This window comes from Chiloscyllium plagiosum, chromosome 30 (genome assembly GCF_004010195.1).
Source record: "Chiloscyllium plagiosum isolate BGI_BamShark_2017 chromosome 30, ASM401019v2, whole genome shotgun sequence".
Taxonomy (NCBI): Eukaryota; Metazoa; Chordata; class Chondrichthyes; order Orectolobiformes; family Hemiscylliidae; genus Chiloscyllium; species Chiloscyllium plagiosum.
The window spans coordinates 38,425,507-38,442,277 of record NC_057739.1 but is presented as its reverse complement, the minus strand read 5'-3'; the positions used below and the strand labels follow the sequence as shown (position 1 = coordinate 38,442,277).

At 42.4% G+C, this 16,771-nt stretch overlaps 1 protein-coding gene across 2 annotated transcripts in view; it reads left to right on the top strand.

Moving 5' to 3' along the window:
- psmd5 (proteasome 26S subunit, non-ATPase 5) overlaps positions 1-12,192 on the top strand; it is a 31,219-nt gene extending 19,027 nt beyond the window's left edge. Inside the window, exons 7-11 of one of the 2 annotated variants that reach the window (XM_043720433.1) lie at positions 2,189-2,380; positions 5,820-5,929; positions 7,413-7,469; positions 10,025-10,165; positions 11,502-12,192. In XM_043720433.1, the coding sequence (XP_043576368.1) occupies positions 2,189-2,380; positions 5,820-5,929; positions 7,413-7,469; positions 10,025-10,165; positions 11,502-11,756 (755 nt within the window). In that variant the 3' untranslated portion in view covers positions 11,757-12,192. The remainder of the gene's footprint in view (positions 1-2,188; positions 2,381-5,819; positions 5,930-7,412; positions 7,470-10,024; positions 10,166-11,501) is intronic. The other variant, XM_043720434.1, reaches the window with a different exon arrangement.
- The last annotated feature ends 4,579 nt before the right edge of the window (positions 12,193-16,771 follow it).

The following is a 16,771-nucleotide window of genomic DNA, read 5'->3' as shown; positions in this document are numbered from 1 at the left end:
ACTGAAGGGCTTATCTTATGAAGAGAGGTTGACTGAGCTCGGACTTTTTTCATTGGAGGAAAGGAGGAGGAGAGGGGACCTAATTGAGGTATACAAGATAATGAGAGGCATAGATAGAGTCTAGCCAGAGACTATTTCCCAGGGCAGAAATGACTAACACAAGGGGTCATAGTTTTAAGCTGGTTGGAGGAAAGTATAGAGGGGATGTCAAAGGCGGGTTCTTGACACAGAGTTGAGAGCATGGAATGCGTTGCCAGCAGCAGTTGTGGAAGCAAGGTCATTGGGGACATTTAAGAGACTACTGGACATGTATATGGTCACAGAAATTTGAGGGTGCATACATGAGGATCAGTGGTCGGCACAACATCGTGGGCTGAAGGGCCTGTTCTGCGCTGTACTGTTCTATCTATCTTCTGTCTATCTGAGAGAAAAGTCCTTTAAAGCCTGTTTGAGGAGAGTTTTGATCACTAGTCTCTGTATTATCTACTTTGATTCAGAGATAACCTTCTTTTATTTTAGTACTGAGTGCTTTGAGATGTTCTATTGTATTAAACATGCTATCCAAATACAGGTTGTTTTGTTGTCAGTATATTACTAGCTATGATTTAAAAGCCGCAACTCCATAGAATTCAGGTAACATCTTAAAGTTTGAACAAATTATTCACGTCACTGTTTTATTCAAAAGACTCTAGTTTAGATTTGATTAGATTCCCTACTGTGTGGAAACAGTCCCTTCGACCCAACCAGTCTACACCGTCCCTCCAAAGAGTAACCCCCTAGACCCATTTCCCTCTGACTAATGCACCTAGCACTATGGGCAATTCAATGTGACCAATCCACCTGACCTGCACATCTTTGGACTGTGGGAGGAAACCGTAGCACCCAGAGGAAACCTGCACAGACACTGGGAGAATGTGCAAACTCCACACAGACAGTCGCCCGAGGCTGGAATCGAACCTGTGATCCTGGTGCTGTGAGGCAGCAGTGCTAACCACTGAGTTTAATGTATCTCCAAGCAGTACTCACTAGCCTATGAAGGGGGAGAATTAACCAGGATTCCTGTGACAGGAGTCTAAAGTTTCCTTTTGGCTGCAATCTGATATTTCCTCAAACAGCAAAACTAAACAAGGAACAGACAGACCATGCACAGATGGGATTGTCTGAAAAACCCATCTCATTCACTCCTGCTCTTTATGGAAGGAAATTTGCCATGCTTACCTGGTCTGGCTTATTCATGACTCCAGATCCATAGCAATGTGGTTGCTCCCTAACTGCCCTCTGTAATGGCCGAGCAAATCCAAGCGTCCTTAGGGAGGACAACAAGTGCTGGCTTTGCAAGTAACAAGCAATACTCCCCTTTTTAAGAGGTATGGTTGTACAGTAATCTGAAAGGGACGGTGCAGTGCAGCAGGTACACAGTACCCAGCAAAGAGAATTAAGGGTGGCATTTTGGTTGCCCCTGCTAGTACGTGTGTGTGTTGGTAGGTTCTGAGAAGAGAATGGGATTATTTCACCTGCAAGGAGCGGTAGACATTAGGAGAATGTCCACCTGGCAGAAAATTCTAGAACTTGGAGACAGCACTGTTTCAGAATAAAGGGCCCTCCACTTAAGATGGACATGAGGAATTTCATCTGACATTCACAGATCTTTGGCATTGTTCCTCCTGGAAAGCAGTGACGCTGCTTCATTGAATATGTGTAAGACAAAGCTCGACGGGCTTTTGATTTGCAAGAGAGTCGCAGGTTCAGTGGGGACTGTCAGAAATATAGACTTGGCTCCGATCAGCCATGATACCGCTGAATGATGGAGAGGGCTTGAGGGGCCAAATGGCCCACTCCTTGTAATTCATGTTGGTTTGTAGAATCAGCTTGTTGCTATTGATTTACTGTTTTACCACAGAGTCATTTAGAGCTGAGTTTCCACAGAGTGTGGATCAGTGACTTCAGGAAGAGAGGGAAGCAGGGGGAATTCATTCCTTATGGTTCAGATGGGAATTCTTCTTGGCAACTTCCTGTAAAGGACATGTTGAGATTGGTGACTGGGAGTAATGGATGTGTTAAATTCGGTCATGCCATGTATTTGAACACCCGAATGTGCACTCAGGTGCAAGTATTTTTGCATTGTCTTGTTGTACTGGTGTCTTGTTCATTCCTTGCTCTAAGCTTGTATTTTCTGTTTTCCTTTTAGATTTAGTGAAATTCTTTGGAAATTTGGCAATGGTTGACAGTCCTCAACAGATCTGTGAGCGCTACCCTGCTTTTATTGAGAAGGTGTTTGAGATGATCGAAGGGCAGGAGCCAACTATGATTGGAGTTGGTCTCGATACCATTGGAGTTCTTGGATCATGTGTTGAAGGAAAGCAAGTCCTACATAAAACGGGTAAACTATGTTACTTCAGATCCCAGCTGAATGATTCACAACTGAGATGAATGTTGTTTGTTTTTAAAGTTGAGTGTAAGGTTCCATATTAGTCATTTTCCTAACTTACTAGAATTCCAGTTATAGTTCACTTTTGTAATGCTGATGTGCAGGTGCCGTGTAGCTGATTTATTCTCCCTAATGATAGGGAATTTTGTTAATAACCTTATTTACCAAACGCGTCTTCCATATTACTTCAGTAATCGAAAGGTTAGTTAATTAATTTAGGTTGGTTTTCCTCACAATTACATTTCAGCCTTGTTTACCATCAATTTTCTTGTAGCTATCCACTTCTGTATCGCAACCACTATGAATCAATTACCGGATGAGAAAATAATCTGCTTTTCAATGGTGCTCTGCAGTTATTCACAGCAGAATCATCGAGTTATGGAGATGTACAGCATGGAAACAGACCCTTCAGTCCAACTCATCCATGCTGACAAGATATCCCAAACCAATCTAGTCCAACCTGTCAGCATCTGGCCCCTATCCCTCCAAACCCTTCCTATTCATATACCCATCCAGATGTCTCTTAAATGTTGCAATTGTACCAGCCTCCACCACATCCTCTGGCAGCTCATTCCATACATGTATCACCCTCCTGTGTGAAAAAGTTGCCCCTTAGGTCTCTTTTATATCTTTCCCCACTCACCCTAAACCTATGCCCTCTAGTTCTGGACTCCCCCACCCCAGGGAAAAGACTTTGTCTATTTACCCTATTTATGCCCCTCATGATTTTATAAACCTCTGTGTTGTGACCCCTTAGCCTCCGATGCTCCAGGGAAAACAGCCTTAGCCTATTCAACCTCTCCCGATAGCTCAAATCCTCCAACCCTGGCAACATCCTTGTATGTCTTTTCTGAACACTTTCAAGTTTCACAACATCTTTCCGATAGGAAGGAGACCAGAATTGCACGCAATATTCCAACAGTGGCCTAACCAATGTCTTGTGCAGCTGCACATGACCTCCCACCTCCTGTACTCAATACTTTAACTAGTAAAGGAAACCACTAACCTATCTACCTGTGGCTCCACTTTCAAGGAGCTATGAACCTGCACTCCAAGGTCTCTTTGTTCAGCAACACTCCCTAGGATCTTACCATTAAGTGTATAAGTCCTGCTAAGATTTGCTTTCCCAAAATGCAGCACCTCGCATTTATCTGAATTAAACTCCATCTGCCACTTCTCAGCCCATTGGCCCATCTGGTCAAGATCCTGTTGTAATCTGAGGTAACTTTCTTTGCTGTCCACTACACCTCCAATTTTGGTGCCATCTGCAAACTTACTAACTGTGCCTCTTATGCTCACATGCAAATCATTTATATAAACGATGAAAAGTAGTGGACCCATCACCGATCGTTGTGGCACTCGACTGGTCACAGGCCTCCTGTCTGAAAAGCAACCCTCTACCTTTGAGCCAGTTCGGTATCTAAGGGCTAGTTCCCCCTGTATTTGATGAGATCTAGCCTTGCTAGCCAGTCTCCCATGGGGAACCTTGTCGAACGCCTTACTGAAGTCCATATAGATCACATCTACTGCTCTGCCCTCATCAACCCTCTTTGTTACTTCTTCAAAAAACTCAATCATGTTTGTGAGACATGATTTCTTATGCAGAAAGCCATATTGACTATCCCTTACCTGTGCATTTATTTGCTTCCAGCTCTGTCCCTTTGCTCTCCTCTCCTCATCACTTTTCTTTGAAAATGCTGACTTACCCTGGAGTATGATGCAAATGTTGGTAGCTGTCTTCTGTTCCCTAATCTCAACTTGCATTCATTCCGGTGAATGCAGTCTGTGCATTTGAACAGGATATCAAACTTAAATTTTCCTCATCCTTTCGCATCTGTGCTCGCACTTTTCGGTGAAGCCTCACAGGATGGTAAAGGAAAACACAACCTGACACAGAAGCCCAAGTGTTTCAATGGAAAATAATCGCCTTGAAATGTCAACTGTTTCTCTCTGCAAATGCTGCCTGAACTCCTGAGTATTCCTAGCATTTTTTTTAAAAAGGTTTTATTTCAGAAATTTGGTCTATTGTTTCCCTCTGTTTCTCTACCTCTTAAACAGCTTAGGGAAACTGCATTGTAGTAAGATTAAAATCAGTTAATTCCGTGTTGGCTAATGATTCAAACTTGTTCATTATTTTTTTTAAACCTTTGCAACAAATGAATTCCTGCTGAACATTTTTAAGTTTAACACTAATTACTTGTACATTTACCTTAACTGCATTCTGTGTACCGTACTTGAAGGCAGCATGTTGGGATTTTTGATTCTTCTTTGGGAACAAGACACTGTTGCCAAGGTGGAATGGTGGGGATCAATTTTAAGAACAGTGCACTGTTTTGGGAGTCATAGTGTGGGGCAATTTTGAGGTTCAGCCGGCTCAGGAAGATGTTAACATATTATGGGTGTTTATCCGTTGTTGCCAGAAGGATCTCGCAGTGCATCTTGTAGATGGCAGTGATGGCTGAGCTAGTCCGCTTGTTACAGGAATGATTCACTCTGGACTAGTTAAGGCAGTGCGTATAAATCTGAGTTGGCTGTCCAGTTCCTGCGAGAAAACAGTCTGAAAATTGCTCATGGGGAATATTGATTTGAGAACGGGCTTCAGGAACCAGGAGTTCATCCGAGGGCGTAAAATCCCCCCACCCCACCCCACTCCACCCTGGTGCGTCCTGAGACACACAAGGTGTGGTCACTGAATCATAATCAGACTTGACAGGATCAACTGTAGCACCTTATTTGCTTCCCCTGATTAGTTAAGCATGCAGTTGATGTCACACTTCACTGGGGTAGCATGCTGGAGATTGAGTCCTGTTTTCTCCAGAGTTGTTATAAAGTTAAAGTATTTATCCAAGTATTCAAGTCCCCAATTTAATTTTCAGATTGACTCAGGCTAACAGAAAACATGGATCAGGTTTCTGTAGTTAACAAGAACTGCTGTGTTTTACAGGTGAGCTACTGTGAACTGTTGACATAACTCTGAGTTAAAATTCTAACCTCCTCCTTAAAGTTATTCTATGCATAGATACCAAAAACATTGGTGTTATGGGTGGAATGGAAAACAAAAGCAGCATTGAAAGCAGTTCAATGGCCCAGTTCACAAGGTTTCCTGTGATGGTCCTTTTGCTTGCTATGACCTTCATGGTGTGGTTGTGCTGTAGGCAAGTCATGCTTCTGGTTTGGAGTTGGTAAGCATGTATCCTGAGAGACAGGCAAACTTGTATTTCTTCTCACAGAAACTTGTCTGCTTTTTTGCTTTTGAGCACTTGTCCACTCTACTTGTAGCTCAGTTTGGTTATAATATGACAAGACACATCATTTCTTATTCCTCTGATATCACACTAAAGTGCAGAATAGAAATTTTAAAGTCATTTGTTTTCCCAAATGTACTGTTTAGGTCGCAACTTCCAGGAGGTTCTGAGAAGGCTGGGTTCCATCTCGTGCAATGCCTCCACTGACTTGCGGGTGCGCTGCCTCGATACAATTGCTTCTCTGCTCTCTCTGCCGGTAAGAGCCCAGGGAAAGCTTTCTCAGAAAAAATGAGGGGAAGTGCAAAAGATTCTGGATTTGATACTCCATTTTTAAAAATATCTGCTGCGGGGAGGGAAGGAACAACTTTTGAATTGACCCTCGTGGTCAAATTAAAGCCTGGCATTTATTCCCACCAACACCAACAAAAAGCACTTGTAGCTGTTTCAAAATGCATTAAGAATAAAGTAGCAAAAATGAATTTCTCTGAGCATGTTTTCTGTATTTTTATTTTCCTAAAGCAAGTTGCAGCAAAAATGGTCCACATCTGCCCTATAGAATAATACCATTTAATTTTTAGGAAAAAAATGTCCTTTTCAGAATTGCCCATTATTTAAATAAAAGTGCACTGAATTCCCATTGCCCTGCATGTTATGCAGGAAGGGGAGTTGATAGCATTATGGTTATGTTACAGGCCTAGTAAGCCAAGGTCCCACACAAATTCAGGAATAATTGTGGTCCCAGCACAGACCCCTCTGGCACTCCACTAGTTACAGGTTGCCATCCTCGAAATGTCTCCTTTATCCCAAATCTCTGACTTATCGTAGAATCCTTTACAGTGCTCCTAAGAGCATCCCACCCTATCCCCTGAACTGTGCATTTCTCACGGCTAATGCATCAAGCCAACACATTGCTGGACACCACAGGGAATCTTACCGTGGCCAACTTACACACCTTTGGGAGCAAACCAGAGCAGAAACCCACACAGATACAGGGACAAAATGCAGACTCCACACAGACAGTATCCCAAGACTTCTATTCGTTTGCCAGTCCTCTGTACCTGCTAATATGCTGCTCAACAGCATGTCTCCCAGGCCCATAGTATTGTTTGATTCTTGGCTGCTGTTTAACCCACTTGATTTAAGGGCATTTGGGTATAAGCAACTGATGCTAACCCATCCAGTGAAGCTTACATACCAGCAACAAATAAAATTATAAGGGGGCCTTGCGTAGCCATGTATTGATCGTTCTCAGTCAAAGCCTGCTGCTGTACTGAGCCTTAAATGTATTCATTATAAGCAGCCTAGATGCTTGCTTTTTATGTGACATTTCACCTTCAGAGTGATGTGAAAGGTGAGTGGTTATGTATGTGGTTGACCTGACTGTCGATCTTCAGGTCACTCTCAATTTGGTTATCTCTTTCAGTCAATCGAGCAACCAAGGCTGGGTATATGAACAGGAAGGGTCCGGAGGGATACGGGCTGCGTGCTGGCAGGTGGGACTAAATTGGGTTGGGATATCTGGTCGGCAAGGATGGGTTGGACCGAAGGGTCTGTTTCCATGTTGTACATCTCTATGACTCTCTGACTCTATAAGTCACTTCTTCGTTACCCACTCAGTAACTGAGAAGGAAGTGATATTGATTTTAAACTTATAAAAACAGGAGAAAAGATACAGACTGGTTTGACAGTTCTGTCAAATTGGAAAGCAGTAAAATTGCATTTTTACAATCTAAAACCAGGACAGAGAGAAGAGGAGAGTGCAAGAGAGAGAAAATGGAGTGACTGGGCAACTGCAGGTAAAAGTCTTCTGTAAAGTGGTTTGTAGCGGTGTCTGAGCTCTGCAGTGATACAGTAGCAATCTCTGCGGTTTTGAGTAGTTTAATTACTAATATTATAAGTGATTTTCGTTTGTAAATTGGAAACAAAGCCAGGAACTGAAGTGTCATCCATTCCAAAAAAAACTGAGTGTTCATAAACTGCTTTTCAAATTCCTATGATTTAGCTTTTACTGTCCTGTGTTGAATTCTGATCTCCCAGGTGTTTATTAAAGTGTACCAGCCATCAGCTGTCTCCTGCTACCAACATCAATACAATGTGCTCCTTTTGTGCTGACTCCCTCCCCCAGATTGTATGTATTTCACATTAAATCCTTGTTGTGAATTATATTGGTCCATTATGATCCTAATAAATATTTATGAGAGATCCTTGGCTTCATAATCACAAATAAGCACCACAAATAATGGGTGGCACGGTGGCACAGTGGTTAGCACTGTTGCCTGACAGCGCCAGAGACCCGGGTTCAATTCCCGCCTCAGGCAACTATCTGTGTGGAGTTTGCACATTCTCCCCATGTCTACGTGGGTTTCCTCTGGGTGCTCCAGTTTCCTCCCACAGTCCAAAAATGTGCAGGTTAGGTGAATTGGCCGTGCTAAATTGCCCGTAGTGTTAGGTGAAGGGGTAAATGTAGGGGGATGGGTCTGGGTGGGTTGTTCTTCGGAGAGTCGGTGTGGACTTGTTGGGCTGAAGGGCCTGTTTCCACACTGTAAGTAATCTAATCTAATCAAGCTGGTTTGACTGCGCAGAATAAAAGTATCTCAATAAAGTTTCCAATAGCTTGTGAGCTTTGTAGAAAACCTTAGTCCCTGTTAACAATTGTTTCTTATAGCTTCCCAGGGAGAAATCCATTTCTAGTTCCTGTATTCTGGAGATCAGGTTGATCAGACTGGATCAAACTGACCTACTCCATGCCTGACTAAACATCCTTTGTGGAGTTACAGAGTTGGGAGTGGACATTTGAAGTCCAATGGATCATGTGTCTGCACGGCTCAGTGGTTAGCACTGCTGCTTCACAGCGCCAAGGACTCTGGTTCGATTCCAGCCTCTGGTGACTATCTGTGTGGAGTTTGCACATTCTCCCCATGTCTGCGTGGGTTTCCTCCCACAGCCCAAAGATGTGCAGGTTAGGTGGATTGGCCGTGCTGTAGTGTCTCGGGATGTGCAGGCTGGGTGGATTAGCCATGGGAAATACAGAGTTACAGGGATAGGGTAGGGGGATGGGTCTGGAAGGGATGCACTACGGAGGATAGGTGTGGACTTGGGGGGCTGAATGGCCTGCTTCCACACACTGTAGGTGTTCTGTGATTCTCGTGAAGTTGCATAATTACGTATAACTCAATGGATTCTAACCAAAGATTTCTATAAGGATGTGTAATCAAAAAAAAAATCTTTTCGGTAATACACAAAGTAAACATACTTTAGACAGTAAAGGCATGGGTGTTATCCTTGGTTTTTGGGTTAACTACCTGAAATGAGCTGGGAGGACATAAGGTCTCTTTGGATCTTTCGGAAAGATATTGCTACATTGTTTCATTGAGTGAATTTCTCTGCGTCCACACTGTTTCCTTTCAGCTTTGGACTTGTGGGCTGAAGTATTTTGCAGGGTTACTTGGAAAGATCTGCCTTGCCTCTTCAATGTACTTAAAACCCCTGAATAATTGATTTAAATTTGTGCGGAAGCTGCTTTATCAATTCTGAATGTCTGTTTAGTACCTTACGCTGGGAGATGATTGCATTCTCGCATCTAGAATAAATCTTCGGTCAATTTACCTTTGACCTGTGTTGATGATCTCAGTTGCCTCTATGTGATATATTTGTATGAATAAAATTCACACAATATCTACAAAGCTGAGCCTGCGAACTGTACAAGCTGTCAGTCAGCAAAAGTGCATTCCAGAGCATGTGAGTTCTTAAGCATCTTTTAGCAGCCTGGACTGTGGAGGAAGTCTGATTCACAGCCTTGACCTGCACAGTGGTGATGTCTGAGACCGTGGTGGGAGGTGGAGTCCCCTGAGAGCTCCAGGGCATCCCAATGTTTGGGTAAAATGAGAGGTTCTCCGCCTTGGTCGTTCAATTATAACATGATCCAGCTATAATGTAGTTTCATTTTCTTTACCCCAACATCCACAATATATCAGATTTCGACTACATTTATACAATATAGTCTGTAAAGCTTTTGATATTTGCAAGAGTTGAATGTAATTCTTGAGACTAAAGGGGTCTAAGAATATGGCGTGAAAACCGAAATGGTGTACTAATCATGTTGAATGGCAGATGCAGGCTTGAAGGTCTAAGTCGTCTATCCTGTTTTGTGTTTCTAAGTCTTACCCCATGGAATGTGTCCATTTTAAAAATAAAACCCTGCTATACTCAATGGGTATTCTCCTGTCTCTGATCTGTGAATTTCTTCCAAACATGCTCATGATTATCTCTACTGCTATCGTGTTATATATTCAGCCAAAGCCATTTGATCTTTCTTTTACACCTTTGTTTTACTTTGTCATCGGTTTCACAGAATGATCAGCAGACAGAGGACCTTTTAGCAATGACAGAGACCTGGTTCCACACTCTGCATAGCCACCCAATGGAAACATTCTGCAATATGAGCTCTCAGCCGTTCCCAGAAATTCATATTGGCGCATTGAAGATCTTCACTGTGAGTCTTTTATCATTAGCTTGAAAAATCCAATTTCTTATTTATCATAAGTTTAGACATCCTGACTGAATGTAAAATTCCATAAGGCATTGCATTTTTAGCTAAGCGGTTTCACTGGCTGATCCGGTTAAGTAAATATAGACATGTTTGTTTATAAACACTTGTGTATTTCATTGCATGTTTGCAACTAGACCAACCATATCAATACCATGGCTGCAAAAGCATGTTGGAGACTGGGAATTCTGTGAGGAATAACTCCTTTTCTGATTCCCTAATGCCAGTATGCCACAAAGCATAAGTCAGCAGGGTTATGAAATACTCTTCACTTGCCTAAATGAATGCAGCTCTGACAACCCTGAAGTATCTGGATACCATCCAGCACTAACCAGCCTGCTTGATTGGTGTTTCATCCATCAATCTAAATTCATTTCCGTTACCACCAATGCACCGTGCATACAGTGTGCACCATCTAGATGCACTGCAGTAACTCATCAAGGCTCCTCCAATAGTGCCTAACAAACCTGTGACCTCTACCATCTAAAGGCAAGGGCAGTAGAAGCATGGGAACACCTTTTCAAGCCACTCCCCATCCTGACTTGGGACTGTATTAATGTTCTTGTACTGTCACTGGGTTAAAATCCTGGAGCTGCCTTCCTCTAACAGCACTGTGGGACTACCCAAACCACAAACTGCGTCAGTTCATGAAGGCAGCTCCCTGTCGCCTTTTTGAATTGAGCACGAAGTACTGGCCTCTCCAGTGAAGCCCACGTCCCAGACAAAGAATTTTTAAAAAGTGGAAGCTTTGGAATTACAAATCAAACGCCAGTGAAAAAGCAGTCTTGAGCATGTAAACATAATTCTTTTGAAATGTTATGAAATCTGTTGTGCAAAGCACTTTATAAATGCTTGGTTGGTTTGAATTTTTTTTTTGTGCTGAGATATTACTTTAAAATATTACAGCAATGTGTTTAAGGAAGTCTTGGGGTTTTACATATTCTGCTGCTGAATGGGACACTCGCATTGTTTCTCACATTTCTTTTGAAATACATTTAAAAGTTTATCAGTTCCTCCTGTATTCATTGAAGTTGAAGATATAATTTGAGCAACAGATTGAAGTGCATTGAGTTTTGCAATTGTCCCACACCCCTGTCTTTCAAATCATCATTTTGTAAATAAAACAACAAATACAGGAAACACTCACCAGTTTGGTAGTATTTGTGGGGAGAGAGAGAGAACATGATTGAAAGGTAAAACATGATATTCCCTTCTCGGTCTTCCCCTTTTTATTTCTGTCTTTGTTACTACAATCTGTTAGTTCTATCATTTCCGTTTATAGGCAATTGCTAGCCAGCCCTGGGGTCAGAGGCTGATGATCAGCACCCCTGGATTTGTGGAGTACATTGTCGATAGGTCAGCTGAACCTGACAAACCTTCAAAGGATGCCAAGTTCGAGTTGGTAAAAACGCTTGTGGATTCCAAGACAACAGCTGAAATCTTCGGGAACCAACATTACCTCCAACTCCGAGCTTACCTGCGGGAAGGCCCTTACTTTGTGAAAGCAATTGCAACTGTCGCTGTGGACGGAGAGTAATCAACCAAACTTGATCATTAAAAACACTGTTAGCAGAAAAAAATAAGTCTTTAAATTAATTATTAACCCACTTTTGTATAGACTTGCCCTGAGGAGCTTGGCTTCAAATGAGTGTTTCAATCAAATGGAATTTTCAAGCTGGCTGATCACCTCATCATTTCCTGTTGGCTTCCAAGCTACATAAAGGATGGTATATAATGGAACTTAATCTGTTATAAAAGCCTGACGCACTGAGATTTCAGGCCAGAATGGTATCTTTTTCTTGTAGGTTGTCCACATGACTCTGTCCAAATGAAAACTAGTTATTTAATGAAAAGTAGCTTTTAAAATTTGTAAAGTTTGCTGTTTGCAGGTTTTCATTCACAAAGTTACTGGAAACCTTTTACAGCAGCTCCCACGTGTGCAGCAAGTTTCAATTAAAATGAGACTTTTGTAACCTGTGACTACCCGTCTCTTGTTTTAAGAGGATAGTGGAAAGCACTGCATTAAAGTTTCCGTGTCTGACTCGAATTTGTGTACTTCCTGCAGCCAGAGAAGCTGCAACTTCCAAGGCAAGTAAGTGCCAATCCTGTAGGAAATTGTCTTATTTTGGATTCGGGGGTAAGTGAAAGCAGACCGGGGAAGGGTTTTAGGCCCGGTCTGACAGGAAATGGAGTGGGGTGGTCACTAAAAATAACATCACTGGCTGGCAACCTGATTTCCTGAGACCACCCCATCTCCGGGTTCTTTACCTAGATGTGGACGAGAGAGTCTGGATTTTCCAGTCAGCCTTCAGGCACACAGCAGGCAGCCAGTTTCATTCCCTAATCTGGCTGATAGCGGCTGCCTCCAAGTTGGTTTATGTTCTGGCAGAAGTTGTGGAGTGGTTACCTCTGTTCTGTGGAGCCCTCTCCTTCACTTACCTGACATAGTGTCCTACAGTTGCTTTAAAGCTTTCAGGCCTTCTGTCGGCCCTTAGAGAGCCACCAGCCACTGGTTATTAGACAGTGAGACACCATCTAGCCAGTTCACTGGGTGGGTGTAAGGTGGAACCACAGGAATGTGAGTGTTTCCCTCACAGACGTGAGGTGGGGGAAGGTCCGCGGGGAATGTTCTGTCCCACGTTTCTGCAGACCACAGTTAGTACGTCCATTTGGCTTTTTCGAAGTCCAAGGATGTTTGCAGCATGTGGACATTTGAAACCTGGATTCCACCAAAGTAGAAATTGTTACGCCATGGGGTAAACCCCTCTGCTAATTTATAACCAGCAGCACAGAAAAGATGTATCTGAGCAATAATCTGTGAAAATTCAAGAGGTCAAGAACTATTTAAAGTAAAAATTAACAACTTTATTTCTTAAAGTATAAAAGAGCATAACAACTATTTACAGCTCCTTCCTCTACCTATCTTTTACCTTTCCCTTCTACAATACTAGTCCAATAATACCCCCGATTAAGTTTTGTTGTGTCAATCTTATCTTAAAACCAGGCTGCTTTCTGTTCTTCTCTGTATACTGGTTGTCTTTTCTTTTTGGGGATTCTGCTTCACTGGTTACTGATCGATACATTTTGCGAGCTATTTTTCCAGCAGCTTTTACATGCTGGTGGCGTGGCAGTTCTTCTCTCAACTGTTCACTTTTCCCCGGTCTTATATACCCAAAGCACCGGATTGTATCATTGGCTTTTAAGATTGTCAATATACTCAATTCAAACTGGATTGGGATTTGGTATTTTCTGGGTACAATTTAAACTAATTGGCTGAATTTGAATTTGAATTTGTTTTTGTCTCAAGCAACCCAGCCAGTGTTATTTGTTCTGAACCCAATGTTGCATTGTAAAGTCTCTAGCACAAGGTGTGCTTGCCAAGTCCATCACTCTTAAAGGTACAGTACACTTCCACACCTACATGACACCTCCCCCCTTAAGAAAAAATTAACCATCATCATGAAAAGATGGCTTTTTTTCTGTTTTTAAACACATTACCCTAACATACAGATAACTTTAATATAAGTTCACCTTAACTACTTCCCATATATATTAACTGTTACATATATATTAAATAAATACAAATCTCATCTAACTCTATCAGCTAAATCAGCGATAACGCAGCTGTGATTACATTCTTACAACCTGCAACATGTATGATTTTTAAATTAAAAATCTAATATAAGACTCCAATGAATAGTCTCATTCTTGACTTTAAAGTGTTCTAAGAATGTAGTTGGATTGTGATCCATGTACACCACCATCTCTCTGACACATTGTTCATGACATGCACATTAAAATGTTGTGAGGCCGGTACCAAACTCAATGGTTACTTTTGATTGTGGAGTATTACCTCTGGTGGATGTTGATCTTCTTCGTAAAGTAACCAACTGACAGTTCAATCCCATCCTCATCTTCCTGTAGGATTACAGCTCCAACTCCAATGTCACTAGCATCGATGACAACTTTAAAAGGTTTTGAAACGTTTAGTGGCTAAAACTGGTTTGGTGGTTAATATTGATTTCAAATGGTCGAATGCTTCGTGGCATGGTTCTGTCCACCGAAACTTTGTGTTCTTCTTCAGAAAATCGGTTAACGGTGCTACTCCACTGCTCAAGTTTGGAACAGACTTCCGATAGAACCCGCTGAGTCCTAAGAATTGAAGCACCTCTTTCTTTAAGGTTGGTCGTGGAAATTCCTTGATGGCCTTTGTCTTTTGCATTCTGTGGGGTCAACCTTCCATGACCGATGTTATGTCATCTCTGCTTTTGCGAATTCAATTTTATTTAAGTTTATCACCAGTTTTGCTTCTCGTAGTTGTTCAAAGAGCTCTGCCAACTGTATCATGTGATCTTTCCAGGACTTAGTAAAAATCACTACATTGTCCAAAAAGACTTCACAGTTTGTTAACCCAGCCACAACCCTGTTCATGAGTCTTTGAAATGTGGCGGGTGCGTTCTTCATTCTAAAGGACATCACTGATTTAGCCCATTTGGGGTTACAAATGCAGAAATTTCTTTCGCCACCTCTGATAAAGGTACCTGCCAGTAACCACGCATTAAATCCAACTTGGTGATGTAGCTGGTTTATCTGACTTTCTTAATTCAGTCCTCCAATCTAGGATTCTGTGCTCGTGAGACAGGTAGCTTACTAACCTATCCCACTCCTCAAGGGCTTCTTCATTTTTAATCTATTTTGAGGCACATCAAAGTCCACATCATCTGGATTTGATTCCTCACTCTGCGGGGCAGTAACTAACACCTGTTTCTCCAGTTCTTTCTCTCTATCGCAATACGGTTTTAACATATTCATGTGACATACCTGATAACTTTTTTCCATCTGGCATCTTTACTAGCTAATTTATTTGACAACTTTTTCTCAATTTGACAGAAACCACTGAACCTGGCTTTGAAGGGATCTGCTATCACTGGTAACGGTACTAACACATCATCCCCTCGAGAAAACGTCTGAGTCTCAGATCTTTTATCTGCCACCTGCTTCATTCTACACTATGCCCTCTTTAGATGCTGTTTAGTTAACTCACCTACTCAATTTAATCTCTCCCTCACCTCCGATACATAATCTAAGTGTGAGATCTCCAACTTTGATCCTGTCAATTTTTCTTTAATTAATTTCAAAGGACCTCTCATTTCATGACTGAATATTAACTCAAAGGGAGTGAACTGAGTATATTCATTTGGGAGATCTATAATGGCAAACAATACAAATGGGACACCATTATCCCAATCCTTCAGGTAATCCTGACAGTGTGCTCTCGACATGGTCTTCAAGGTCTGATGCCACCTTTCTGAAGCTCTCTGGGATTCAGGATGATACGTGCTGGATTTAAAGTGCTGTATTCCTAAGCTATCCATAACCACCTTAAACAACCTAGCAGTAAAATTTGACTCTTGGTCTGACTGAATCTCTCTGCATAGCCCATACCATGTGAAGAAAGTTACTAACTCCTCCTACTACCCTTTTTGCTTTGATACTCCGTAATGGAATTGCCTCCGGAAATCTGGGAGACACATCCATTACGGTTAACAAGTACTGGTTCCCACTTTTAGTTCTCAGGAGGGGACCTACACAATCAAATATAAACCATGTGAAAGATTCTTCAAATGCAGGAATTGGCAACAAAGGGGCTGGTTTTATTACCGCCTGTGGCTTACCTACCATTTGGCATGTATGACACGTATGGCAAAGTTGACCATATCCTTGTGCATTCCAGGCCAATAACGATGTTTTTGACCTTAGCCTGAGTCTTTCATACGCCTGGGTGACCTCCTACAGAGAGTTCCTGTGCTATCCGTAACACCTCCTGTCTGTATGCTGCCAGCAATACAATCTGGTGCACATCCGCTAACTGAACCTCAACTTCATCTTTCTCTTTACTTTTCACTTCGTGCTGTGACTTATGAAAGTGCGATCTGGTTACCACACAGTCTGGGCAAATACCAGGATATTTCTGTTTTAATTCCTCAGTTTCTTGGTCTTTATGGGCGGCACGGTGGCGCAGTGGTTAGCACTGCTGCTTCACAGTGCCAGAGACCTGGGTTCAATTCCCGCCTCAGGAGTTTGCACGTTCTCCCCGTGTCTGTGTGGGTTTCCTCCAGGTGCTTCAGTTTCCTCCCACAGTCCAAAAATGTGCAGGTTAGGTGAATTGGCCATGGTAAATTGCCAATAGTATTAGGTGAAGGGGGAAATGTAGGGGAATGGGTCTGGGTGGGTTGCTCTTCGGAGGGTCGGTGTGGACTTGTTGGGCCGAAGGGCCTGTTTCCACACTGTAATCTAATCTCCGCACTCCCACCTTGGATCTTGTTAAATCATTCCCAAGAACAAACTAAATTCCTGGAACTGACACTCTGTCAATCACATCCAAGGAGCAGGAGAATCAACGTTTCGGGCATAAGTCCTTCTCCAGGAATGAGGAAGGTGTGCCAAGCAGACTAAGATAAAAGGTAGGGAGGAGGGGCTTGGGGGAGGGGCGTTAGGAATGCGATAGGTGGAAGGAGGTTAAGGGGAGGGTGATAGGCCGGAGAGGGGGTG